Source organism: Sebastes umbrosus, chromosome 3 (genome assembly GCF_015220745.1).
Source record: "Sebastes umbrosus isolate fSebUmb1 chromosome 3, fSebUmb1.pri, whole genome shotgun sequence".
Lineage (NCBI taxonomy): Eukaryota > Metazoa > Chordata > Actinopteri > Perciformes > Sebastidae > Sebastes > Sebastes umbrosus.
Window position 1 is genome coordinate 10,336,664 of NC_051271.1, and position 14,116 is coordinate 10,350,779.

Sequence of the window (14,116 nt, forward strand, 5' to 3'; positions counted from 1 at the left end):
TTTCCTGATTGTTCAAGTACTGCAACAGGAATGTTGTAGTTTTGCCAACACGCCGTACCTTCACAGATACACTATTTATTTTCACTTCTCAACTTCTGGAAACCTGACGTAGTAACGGTCAGCCTCACAACGGGATTATACAGGATGATAAGAAGTACTTTCATCTCACAGAGTACTTTAAACTACTAAATCTCAAAAGGGCTTTTTATGCTTTTCTCCTCCCACATGATTCTTAAAGGAATAGTTTGACATTTTTAGGAAATAATTAAACATGAAGGTAGCTACAGCGGCCGGTTAGTTTAATTTAGCAGAGACTGGAAACAGCTAGCCTGGCTCTGTCGAAAAGGTAACAACATCTACAAACCAGCACCTCTAAAGCTCACTAACGTCTTGTTTGTTTCAATCAGCGCTTCATACAGCTTCATACTTAAAACACAGATATAACATCTATCCTCTTATCTACCTATCTGCGAGAAAGCGTATATATTTCTCAAAAAGTCAAACTATTCCTTTACAGTACTAACGGACATGGATAGCTCTCCAAACCTATATGTAACTAGCTTAAAAGACAATTGGTTTATTATGTATTTTATGGTTATACTGCTATGAAAGAAGCACTTTTAAAGTTTGCGCCCTCCTAATCACAACCATCATGCTTTAGCTCATGAATAAAACGGTGCCCTGCCCTCTTCTCTCTTTTAATCAAATAGAAATCTATGAAGTAAAATTGTCAAGTTCCGCCCTTCATGTAATGTAAGCATGAGCTCCATTTCAATTTATAATATTCAAAATATAAACAAATGGCTCTTGTAAGCAATTGGACATTATCCCCTCCCACCCATTTTCGTAGCTGCAGATGTAGATCATCAATCTTTAGTTTTTTTTTCTCCAATTTTTGAAACAAATCCTACTCTTTCATTTTTCCCAAATTCAAACTGGGAACATGATCCCAGGCCTGCCCTCATTCCTTTTATCCTCTCACTCGCTCTTCTTCCGCAGGACGAGGTAGGTGATCGCTAAGATGAAGGTGAGGACAAAAGAGATCCAGGCCAGGACATAGGAGTGGCCAAACCCTCCCCCCGTTTTGTTGAATTGAAGCTCGGCCGTGTAGATGGAGGCTGCTATCATTATACACAGGCCTGCAGGACAGAAAGGGGGAATAGTGTCACATATACACCCAGACAAGGCAATTAAGAAGTAATTATTTTTCCTATTATGAGACAGGGATCACGAACGAGGACGGTGCAGCAGACGGTTCAATCACAATGAAATGAGAAACATGACAGTTTCACCTTGCTAATTTCCCAATGATTATAAAGTCATGACAAGACATGTTAAAATCCCATTACTTGTACTGTCTGTAAGTACTTTTATGCACTAGTAGCAGTGCCAAACGTAATCCATATTTAACCTGCTTTACTTAATTGTATTGTGACAGATATTATTGTAGTTCACAGGTCTTCTGTCTACATGAATACATTCAGTTTTAACCAAACATCTGTCACAGCATGAGATCTTTTTATGGATTATGTACTACACCTAATTCAGTGGTATGAATGTGACTTAACTTCATCATTCGGTTTTGAATACTCTAGTGAATATTGTAACTTAATGACAGATTTAAGGCTTTGATAACAATCACAATATTCTGCCCTTGTTGCCGACCAATAATTAGTAATAGAGCTGAAATGCGCGGTCGATTAATTGATTAGCCGATCGTGAGAAATGTCCTTCTCCCAGTCCCTGAAAATTTACGTTTAAAAAAAAGAAAAAAGAAAATCGGATTTATCGATAATGCTATTGTTCGTTGCAGCCCTTATCAGTACATTTACAAAAAAAAACTCCAGACAATAGGTTCACAGATGTTTGAACACGTCTCCATTTCTGTTGTACAGACAGCCTTTCACCTCTAAATATATATCGATTTCAGCCACATTTAAATGTTCTAGAAATGCCATCTCGGTGTGACATCAAAGACAAGAGAGGCTGAAGTTTGAGAAGATTAATCCAAACATGTTGATTAATCCAAACTACTGCAGTGATTTTCAGTCATGTGTCATTGAGGCCTGAGACTCTACAGATTAACAGGTCAAACCAGCTGATATTGGGGTTAAGGGGAAAAACATTGTTTTTCATGCACTGGTCAATTTTGAGATTTTGGGCTATTTTGCTTCCATAACATGTCTTCTTTCAGACTAGTGGAAAGAAAACATCCAAAATACACATTTAAGTGTTTATTTTACTATTTTGTCTATTAAAGATTTCTCCTAACTTCACCTAAAGTTAGTATTAGATAATGCATCATTTGCATATTAAATCATAAAATCTCAGAAAACTTATAACAAAAATGAATTGTCTTAATGTGTGTAATAAACTGATAAAGTTTCATAGTGATATCTATTAGTTAACATTTTATACCCCATTCACATGTAGTGTTTTGCAAAACATGGAATTTTACAATACATATCTTTTAAAGGATGTTTTCTCAAAATTAGTGTTTTTTTCTCAATCTCCACTTCAATATTACTTACACAAATTTTCTAATTTCATTCCTATCTATGTTCTGAAGGTTTTTACAGAGGGGTTTATTCATATATCATTCATGGCCTGATTTATAGAACATTTTATTCCTAAAAAACATGGCGAAAATGGATTTATTATGGATGTTGAAAGCATGGTGGGATAAATGGTGCTATCTATGAGTTAAGACTTTTACCCTATTCACCTGTAGTGTCTCCCCATAACCTGAAAACCTGCAGACTCTTGAACCTGGATGGCACACGAGTGTAAATCACTGACCTTCTGCGTCGGTTTGTTCTAACACTATCTGTACAACTTATTTTTATTTTTGCTCTGCTCTTCCTCTGAGAGAAAGTTAATAAATTTTAATATGTTGTACTGTTGGAAAGCTTATGCTCAGTCCTGTCAAGTGAAATTATTTACAGTTACACATTAGTCTAGAACAACTTTAAAGTAAAGCATTTAGCTCACATCCTCCATAGAATTGTACAAAGCTCAGCTACAGGAAGCAAGAAAACAAATCAATATGTCTTATAGCCGCAGGTCAGACTTTTGACTCCGGGTTACTTACAGGCGATTAGCTGTAAAATGCCGGTGAAGGTGAACCTCTGGCCTTTGGGCAGGGTGAACAGCTGAGCCACAAACACTACCAAGGCCAGAATGGCAAAAATGCAGGCCAGCACTGAGGTGGCCTGCACCGTCTGGAGATATTCTGCAGCAGAAAGGACGACAAAACAGACACACAGTCAGTGAAGGATTCACAATACAACACAGATACAAGGCAATGTTCACCTTGAAGCACTGTTTAAATGTCATATCTACTCTATTATTAACACTCACAATAATTACTGATAACAAACAATTTCTGGCCAGTTACTTTCTCGATCTTAACACCTCAAATCTCCAGTCAGAGCAAGTCAACATGTGAACTTTACCTTCTGGGTAGTCTTGCAGGTTGGTGTAATGCCAGCCTAAGTTTGTCAACTCCCACCTGCCCCACAAGTCAGTTGTCACCGTATCAGTGATCCACCAGGCCTGAAGACACACAGGATGATAGTATGAAGTATAAACACAGATATCAAGAATATCAAGGCACACACAGTGGTTACATCACATGTAAAGAAATACTTAGTTTAGTTTTACTCATTAAATGTTTAAACTTATCTTTCCCCTATTCAGTGTCCCCTTATATGAGCTCTTATTAAGTTGACCGTTTTTTGTTTTTTTTTATATTTCATAAGAGCTGGTGAAAGTCTGTCTGTAGATTTGCAACACTGTGGGTGGCAAAATGCCAAAAAACATCTTTTGACTAGAGCTGCAACAATTAATTGTAAACTATTGAATTAATCACCAACTATTTTGATAATCAATTAATCTGTTTGAGTCATTTTTTAAGAAAAAAAAAATCAAAATTCTCTGATTTCAGCTTCCTAAATGTGAATATTTTCTGGTTTCTTTTCTCCTCTACGACAGTAAACTGAATATCTTTGAGTTGTGGACAAAACAAGACATTTGAGGACATCATCTTGTGCTTTGGGAAACACTGATCAACATTTTCTGACATTTTGTAGACCAAACAACTCATCAATTAATCGAGAAAATAATCGACAGATTAATCAACAATGAATAATCGTTAGTTGCAGCCCATTTGATGTTTGACTCCTGGGTATCTCCAAGTGGTTCAAAGGCATGTGTGCTGGCCTTAACTTCCAAACACAAATACATAGGCCTATTGCTTGAGGAGTTTGAAAAATCATGTAATAATTATTTACATTATTTATAGAGCACTTATTAAAATAAAGTACCTCACAGAGAGAAAATGGAATAAAATACCAAAGTGAATGATAAAATACATGAAGGACAAGATTAAAATAATTAAGAAATTCAATCCAATAAACAAGCAGCTCGGATAAAATCAGGATATGCTTTCTGATAAAAGTATGTTTTTAGAAGAGCCTTAAAAGAAGACATTCACTCAAACAGCCTTATTTCCTGTAGAACCTTTTGGTTGTCATTTATTAGCTCCTATAAAACCTTTTGTTCTTCCTCTGAGCACTATAGGGGGAGTGTTTGTTGAATAAGAAAACAATAATAGACCAATAATAATCCACACTTTACATTATCAATGGCGGCCACCAGAAGCAGGATGATGGTGGTAATGTGCAGAACAACGATTCCAGCAAGCATCAACATCGTTGCCTTCTGAAAACTGACAACAAGGGAAAGTTCAGTTTAATCCAATAATTAGTTAAGTCAAAGGAAACACATTAAAGGCATGGGGCAGTTGGAGGGACAAGTTACAATAAGAACCATATAAATACATAGGATTATAGCAAGAAAGGCCAAAAAATAAGAAACAATATATGAGAACAACATATCTTAAAGTTCCTCTAAATAACAGTCATTTAAAATGGGTATGGTCTGTGTCCAGCAGCTTAACAGCAGAAGGGATAAAGGATTGGAGTAACGATTTGTTCTCCTTAAGGGCACATTATGACGTCGGCCTGAAGGCATCAGAGAGAATTCAGCAGAAAGAATGTGATCTGGTTGGCTGATCATTTTTTTTGCTTTCTCAGCCACCTGGGAAGGATGCACACACATTATTTATTTTCCACTTATGTATGGTCAATTTTGAGATTTTGGGCTATTTTGCTTCCATAGCATGTCTTCTTTCAGACTAGTGGAAAGAAAACATCCAAAATACACATTTAGGTGTTTATTTTACTACTTTGTCTATTTAAGTCTTTAGATTTCTCCTAACTTCATCTAAAGTTAGTATTAGATAATGCATCATTTGCATATTAAATCATAAAATGTCAGAAAACTTATAACTTATAAAATAATTGTCTTAATGTGCGTAATCAACTGGGAAAGTTTCATAGTGATATCTATTAGTTAACATTTTGTACCCCATTCACATGTAGTGTCACACATTTTACAATACATATCTTTAAAGGCCATTTTCTCCAGATTAGTTTTTTTTCTCAATCTTCCACTTCCAATTCCTACCTTTGTTCTGAAGGTTTTTACAGAAGGGTTTATTCATATATCATTCATGGCCTGATTTATAGAACATTTTATTCCTAAAAACATGGCAAAAATAGATTTATTATGGATGTTGAAAGCATTTTATGATTTATGATAAAAAGAGGAAAACCTTTAAAAACCTTTGGCTCTAAAATATATTTTCAGAAATATGGTGATGACTATCTCTGATGGTGGGATAAATAATGTAATGAGGAAAGCATCAGTTCACACACACAGATGTCCCAAATTAATAACAGTTACTCAAAACAGAATGACACAGAGGAGGAGAGCTGTGGCATGCAAGCCCAAACTCGCCCCAGAAGTCTCCCATGCAGACAGATCTGAGGATAACTGCTGTCACACATAACCGGTTTCACAGGCTAAAGAACGCTTTTGTCCATCAGTCCATCATGTTGCTAAATAATAATTAATGTGCTGCTAAAAGACATGTAAATCCAGAGGACAGATGGTCATTTTGTAATGGGTTATGTATGAATAAATGTGATGTGTTTTGTTTTTTGTCTGATGGGTCTTACTTGTCTGTCTGACTATGGTAACAGTATGTATATTGTATGTGTACTTTTTCTCAAACTGAGCTGCCTATGGATGCAAAATGAATTTCAGTGCAAACTGACAATAAAGGTTTATCATATTGTATCGTATCTATAGTTTATCATGGAGATAATGATTTGCTATAGTCTGCATCGTATCGTATCTATAGTTTATCATGGAGATAATGATTTGCTATAGTCTGCATCGTATCGTATCTATAGTTTATCATGGAGATAATGATTTGCTATAGTCTGCATCGTATCTATCTATAGTTTATCATGGAGATAATGATTTGCTATAGTCTGCATGTATCTATCTTAAATGCTTTTTTCTTTTTTTCTTTAAACACGTTATTTTCTATAATAAGGCAGCTCAAACAAATTGCCATCCATTTGCAGCTCCCAGAAACGCTCCTCTGTTAGTTTAACGACTCTTTAGTCTGTTTCCGTCGACAAGAAAGGCGCATTTGTTTGGAGACGCTGTTTGGACATTCCCAAATGGGTGCCGCTCCGTTACACACACTGTAGGCCTTTACTATACAGTCACCTACTTTTGAAAAGAGCGCGAGAATACGACGACAGAAAACAATAATAAAACACACCTCTAACTTTATATACCCGAATATAAACACTGTGGACATGCTCAACCTCTTATGTAACTCATGAAAGAGTTTGTTGGAGTTGCGCGTTTCTTTAAAAATACTTTTTTTTGTGCGCTCACTCAAGTCACATCCGCACCAAATCCTTCAAAACGCTGCTGGAAAAAAACTAGTTAACTTTTCTGCACTCCACACAACAACAACAAAAAACTCACAAATCATGCATTAGAGCCTTTCACAGCTTATTGTACATAAAACAGCTTCACAAAGTATAAATAAACGTTACCTTAATGCGCTTTAACGCACGGGAGTTATTTGGGAATGTGTAACAGTGTAGACCCACCCAGCTTTGAATTCACAGCACACACATCACCCTGTTTTCCCTCTTCCATTCCCTCTCTTTTCTCTCACCAAGCCACACCCAGAAAGTTTCTTTTTTTTCTCCCCCCTCTCAATGAAATGTCCAGACGAACCAAACAGCTTCAGGTTGTCCCCTTCAACTCCAAACGGTGCGTAAAGAGGATCATTTTGACACCTCTTTTATTCCTCCAATACCTCCCCCACAGGCAGCTTCAAACTGATTCCTTTTGATGAAATTCACCACTTGGGTGTCCCATCTTTGTAGCAAACTGGCCACAGCAGCTACAGCTGTGCTGTTTTTTCCCTATGAATAATTTTGGACACACATAAGCATGTCTTTTACTTGTGCTTTCACACACTTGCCGGTTCATTAAGCACATAAAATGATTTCTCCAAAGAGGGGACGTTGAGAAGTGTTACAGACAGTAGTACCCCAGACACCACACTGTAAAGAATTTCTCAGTAAAATAACAGTAAAGAGCTGGCAGCAGGGTTGCCTTTATGTTACTGTAAAATTAACATTATTATACTGTCGCTGAAATTTACAGCTTTGTACTGTTAATGAAAAATACAGTTTGAACTGTTGTTTTCTTATTAATTTCACAGTATTTTACAGTTAATTAACTGTTTAAAGATACATTATATAGCTGTTTTTCACCTTTCTTTTACATTATCTTACTGATTTGTTTTAATGCACTATTTAGGTTGTATTTTTTACATACATTTTAATAAACATTATTTTTTGCCTAGATGAATAGACTTAATAGAATAGACTAGCAGGTTATAGACATAGGAATAGTCACACTAAATACAATTAAAGGCACGTGTTAAGAAAAAGGCTATAATAGACTTGTTGACACTTTTCCCAAAATGTCTGTCTATAGCTGGCTACAAGCACAGAATGCAAACCAGAACAACATGTGAGTGAAGAACAGAGCTAATTCACTGATTTTATAATCATGTACAATGTACAAGCCTCACATGAGCAGATCAGCTCCCAGTGCTGTTTTTTAAGAATGCATTATAGTTCAGTTAAAAAACGGCCTATGCGTTATTTAACAGGTTTCTTTTGTATTCACAGTAAAGCACTGTTTTTAGCAATAACAGGTTAATACTGTTGAAATCCTGCTGTAAATTAACAGCAATTGTTTACAGTGCACATAGCACATCTTTTATTTGTGCTTTCACACACTTGCCTGTTCATTAAGCACATAAAATTACTTCTCCAAAGAGTGGACGTTAAGAAGTGATATAGACCACAGTACCCCAGACACCAGGGACATTTTCATCTCTCCAACATCATTTGCATGTTTTGAAGTAAATAAAAGTTAAATTAAATAAATACTGGCTCATTAAGGTGCAGTTTCCCCCAGGGTTCATGAGTAGAGCTACAACTATTTTGATAATCGATTAATCGGTTTGAGTCATTTTTTTAAGAAAGAAAATCTAAATTCTCTGATTCCAGCTTCTTAAATGTGAATATTTTCTGGTTTCTTTACTCCTCTATGACAGTAAACTGAATATCTTTAAGTTGTGGACAAAACAATGCATTTGAGGACGTCGTCTTGGGCTTTGGGAAATACTGATCGACATTTCTCACCATTTTCGGACATTTTATAGACCAAACAACTTACATTAATAAAAATGCATACACAGAAGAGGTTGGAAGTTAACAGATATCAAGGACTTCAAGTCACATAACGTGGTTACATCACATGTAAATATTCAGCTAACGTTTTGCAAATCTGCTGTGTCATAAAATGTTAGTCTTTAAAATAGTCTTTCCAACTTTGTTGTTATTTTAAAAATGTACATATATACCAGTGGAGATGGCACCATTCATTGTGCTCTTACATGAGCTCTTGATAATCCAATTCTGGGACACAAAATATAAAATGTACTGACATTCAAATCCTGGGTATTTCCAAGTGGTTTAACAACACATGCAGTGGCCTGAGCTTCCACTGGAAATGTAATTCATTTAATACACCCTTTTCTGACATTTATAAACTCATAAGTTGACTGTAAGACATTTAGTTTTTCCTCTGGACTCCAGCCTCTGTTAAATGGGAACATAAAGGATAGGCGTGAATAAGAAAGTTCAGTTACATTATCAATGGTGACCACCAGAAACAGGATGGGGTAAATTAACACACTAGACTCTCTCAGATAAAGAAAAACAGTCATATTTTAACCACAAACTGTCATATTTTAAATAGATACTGTCAGATAGGTATTATTATTGGCTGTAGTCAAATAATAGCATGTTATTAGGGGATTACTTGGCAGACAGTGCATATCTAGTAAAGCCTTTTATCACCAGTGTGAGATGAGAGAAAGCTCGAGCAGTTGTCTTTTTATTTCTACAAAGAAGCAGTGTATAAAAACAGTTAAAGGACATTTATGTATAAGGTTTTTTTTCTAACAGGCCTCAGCTCATGTCTGCCTCTGTGTTATCTCCCCTCAGGCCGTGCATGGTCTCTCAGTGAAGACCACATGGACCGAGGAAGTCCTGATCCCAGTACTACAATGGCTGCTTTATCCTCCTGGAGGTGGGATGAGGATAGATACCATAATTGCTTCCTTTGCTCTTGTACCGACCACTCCCTCATTTGTTGACAGTACAGATTCACTCAGTAACCTGGAAACATATCAGGATTATGAATTATACTGACACTTTCCCACTCAGGTCATCTGTGGCCAGTAAAATAATACAGAGGCAAGATTCAAATATCCCTGCTGGAAGTACAATATGTACAGATACTATGATTTAAGTAAAACAGGAAGAGGGTTGTATTTTCTCTGTGGTTTGGCACAGATCTACACTGGAGGCTCCCCTCTGCTGCAGTCGTTTGTTAAGCATCATCAATGAATGAAACAATCTTTAGAGACCCAGGGCTATCTTTGAAAAACCCAGAACACTTAACTGCTGTTCTAAATGTATTTCCAGACTACTCATAAACCTTTTTCTCAAGTTTCTACTGTATTATCTAATCCAGGTAGCCAGAACATAATGTCTTTTCTCTTTTTTATTAAAATATGCATACCTTATTTTGCATGGAAATGTAAAATATTGGAATGAAACATCAATATATACCAATATCACTGATAATAGTTTTCTAAATTATGGTTCATTTTGTACAAATTGAGTAAGGAGATATATAGTTCCAGCTACTATCTTTGTTTGGATTAGGTAATAGCAATGGTGGAAGAAGTATTAACATCCTTCACTTAAAGGTGCTCCGTACGATATCCAGAGCATTAAAAAAGCATCAAACAACTATTTACTATTTAAAGATATAGAGGAGTAATGTCTACCTGAGCAGAGAATGAAGTCACTCTCCCTCTGTGTGTGTCGTTATCCGAGTTTCTCCTTGCTTTGTTGACATAGCCAGGCCGACCGTGCATGCCTTTTAGTGCATGTTAGTGCATGTGAGCGTGCCTAACTAGCCAGCTCACGGCCGCTGCTCTGCACTGCTCTCATACGGCGGTTACAGTTGATGATGCTGTACCGACTGATGCTGCCATTGCTGAAGCATAAAACCCACCCTCTGGTTCCCACTCAGGTTAACAATGTTATCTGTCTTATCAGCACTATTGCCGTTGTTTTCACAGTTAGTGCTGGTAGCACCGTTAGCTACGAGCTGCTGGCTCAGCTGTCGCCATGTCGGGAGCTGTGCGAAGGCAATAGAAATGCTCCCAATCTCGCATTTAGCACCTTTAAGTAAAAGTAGTTATACCACGGTGTAAAAGCCCTGCATTAAAAATGTTGGTTAAGTAAAAGTTAGCAAGTATAATCAGCAAAATGTACTTAAAGCATAGACTGTATATAAGAAGTGGACGTAGTCACTGTGACATCACCCATTGATTTGTGGACTGACGTTTTGAAGCCTCGAGTTCGGCATTTTGGCCGTCGCCATCTTGGTTATTTGCAACCAGAAGTGACACGAGAGGGTGGAGCTAAGTACAACCTAACGCTGAATAACACATTCTAGGCGACCAAAAAGGTTATAATTAATTTTCAAAAACTCATGTTTACAATGTTTACTGAGGTAATAAATCAAGTGAGAAGTAGGCTCATTTTCTCATAGACTTCTATTCAATCAGACTTCTTTTTGCCACCAGAGGAGTCGCCCCCTGCTGGCTGTTAGAAAGAATGCAAGTTTAAGGCACTTCAGCATTGGCTTCACTTTTCAGACCCAGAGGTGATCTATTATTGTATGTGACATTATTAGATTGTTAATACTGATGCATCAATGTGTGAGCAGCGTTTACTGTTGTAGCTGCTTGTATGCGACTATTGATTACTTTTATTATGGATTAATCTGTTGTAGAAGTAACATAAAATGAAAATACTCATGTTAAATACATGTACCTCAAGTATTGTACTTGAGTAAATCCACTACTTCCCACCATTGGGCAACAGTGGCACAAATTTGGGGAAAAAAATAAATAAATTTCACCCCAATTGTTAAAAGACTTTTTGAGAATTCTGGATATACCATCAGGACAGCCGTACATGATGTTTCAAAGATTGCTCGGGAATCATTTTTCAGAAAATTGGATGCTTATATAGCTTTGTGACCCGAATGTAATGGTGCTGGCGCAAACTGGGGCGAGGTTTTATTAAAGTCAAGCATCTGTGGCTCAGACCTATTGAAACCAAATATCTCTTTTAGAGTGAATACATTTCTCACACATTTCTCTGTTACATAACTTTGTGCAATGCTGACTGGGCGCTGATAGAGCCATTAGTGTAAGTCTCCCTTTTTATTATAGTATTGCTGAGATGAAAATCATTTGGAGGGCTGTATTATTGTCACGGGGTGTAGGAGCGGACAAGGGGAAGTATTTTCTCCTGGTAGTACCTCTGAATAGAAGTCAAAATTGAAACCATTATACCTGACCCCTGATGGGTTGTCGTATCCTCACAGTGAACGGTGAGTGGGTGCTTAGCAGTGCTGGTTCTCCTCATACGCCTGAGTCTGAGTCACTGGAGTTTTCTATTCCCGTCACAACATGTGGGCCTCTACAAAGTACAATCTAACAGCCATTGTGCAGTGGGTGTCCATTGGAAAGACATTAAACCCAAGTAGCTGCTGCTGAAAAGACCTGATGTAAAACAATGAAATCTTTCAGGAACACATGCTGACAATAATCTCATTTTGAGCTTTGTTATGTTTTGTCTACAAAATGTATATTCAATCTTAAAGAAATTCCATATCCACTTAGACATTTTAACAGGCTGTAAAATGAAAATCCACATTTTCACACCTTTTCTAAAGAGGCTTATATTACATTTGTTGCCGTGCTAGTGGCCTGGCTCTTTGTAGGTCTGTTTGTTGGTCCATCACTTTGGTCCAGACTAAAATATCTACAACTGCCTGATGAATTGCTATGAACTTTTGTACATACATTCATGTTTCCCCGACGATTTATCAAAATAACTTTGGTGATCCTCTGACTTTCATCTAGCGCCATCATCTGGTATAAACCAATACTTTGGTTTATGACTAATTACCTGCAAGAACTTATGATATTCCCATCAGGCTCAACTGTACTCTGTGTTTAGTGATAATTAGCAAATGTTAGCATGCTAAAGTGCTACACTAATACGGTGAAATGGTAAACATTAATCCATACTTGCCAACCCCCACGATTTTCCCAGGAGACTATCGTTTTTCATTGCCCTCTCCCGGCTCCCTCCCTGGGTCACACTTCTCCCATTTTTCTCACGATTTTCACACCTTTTTTCCTTTTCATTAACTCTATCTGTTTCAATAACGACATAAAGCTACACCAAATGTTGTTTCCCAGTGGAAGAGAGCTGCTCGTGACTATTGATATAAATATGCTCGCAAACCGACACAACGTGGTTTGAGCTGCGCTCGCCGCACATCACAGCATGCAGCGCCAGAGTTGGGCTTCGCTCGATGCAGCAAAAAGCCGTCGTGGTGCGGCACAAACCATTGGAAATAACGGGTTTCAGAGCGCAGTGGTGCCGTTGACGTGTTGTGCCTGAAACGGCCTTCAATGAGTGAGAAAAGCAGAGAGAAATGGAGAGTGCTAAGAGAAAGAAATACTCAAGCAGGGGCAAAAAATGAATGAATGAATAAAAACTGATGAATATAGTTAGTAGGGGCAAATTATTCAGTTTTCTTTCTTGAGAATTAAAAGTAAAATTAAAAGTAAGCCTATTAAACATAAAATTACTGTTGCAGTGTACTTATTATTTTGTTATTTTCAGTCTTTAAAAGTCACCAGAATGCAGGAAACAAAGTCTGAAACTCAATTTTTTCTGGACCTCCCACTTGGGTTTTGAGTTCCTCCCTATTTTTTAGTCTCAAGGTTGCCAAGTTTGCAGTATACCTGCTTCGCATCAGCACGTTAGTGGTGTCATTGTGAATATGTTAGCATGCCAATGATAGCGTTTAGCTCAAAGAACTGCTTCACAGAGATGCTAGCATGGCTGAACACTCTCGCAGAGGCCACATGCAGCAACATTGTGCTGAAGTTGTTACGCAGCACACATCTTCCCACAACAAATCCCTGTCTCCTGCTCTCCTCAGCTCCCAACTCTGCCCGATTCCTTTTGAACTGTCAGCGCACATTCCCATAACATCCAATCGATTACCACAGCCTTCACTCTCGGCTTAAAAGTTCCAAAAGTCTGAGCTTTTCAGATTAATTTCAGAGACTCTCGTTGCCTCTGGACACTCAGGCTTACAGCCGGTCCTATTGAAAATCTGCAGTGACACAATAACTAAGAAACTCCCCCACAGCCACATTTACCCTCCACCTCATGACTCATACCTGCAGGACTTTCCCTTCGCCTTTCAGTCCTCCTCGAATACAAAACGTTGGTCTAAAACTGACACTTTTTTACCAATTTCTTCTTCGTCCAAACTATAATATAGGACAGAAGATAAATTTGAAGATGTGACATTTTTTTTCATACTTTCCTCTAATCCTTTTTTTATTTTTTGTGAACTCCTCAATCTTATTTCATCAGGACCCCTAAGAACAATTCAGTCTTTGGTTGAAATGGTCACAACAAGT

General features: G+C 37.4%; 1 protein-coding gene across 1 annotated transcript; it reads right to left on the reverse strand.

Moving 5' to 3' along the window:
- Positions 1-710: 710 nt before the first annotated feature.
- On the reverse strand, positions 711-7,133 carry emp1 (epithelial membrane protein 1). Its single transcript, XM_037764965.1, has 5 exons — positions 6,984-7,133; positions 4,639-4,722; positions 3,456-3,555; positions 3,092-3,232; positions 711-1,139 (listed from the first exon to the last, which is right to left on the reverse strand). Exons 2-5 carry the CDS (start codon positions 4,711-4,713, stop codon positions 979-981), a joined length of 477 nt encoding a protein of 158 aa, XP_037620893.1. The 5' UTR covers positions 4,714-4,722; positions 6,984-7,133; the 3' UTR covers positions 711-978.
- Positions 7,134-14,116: the final 6,983 nt, after the last annotated feature.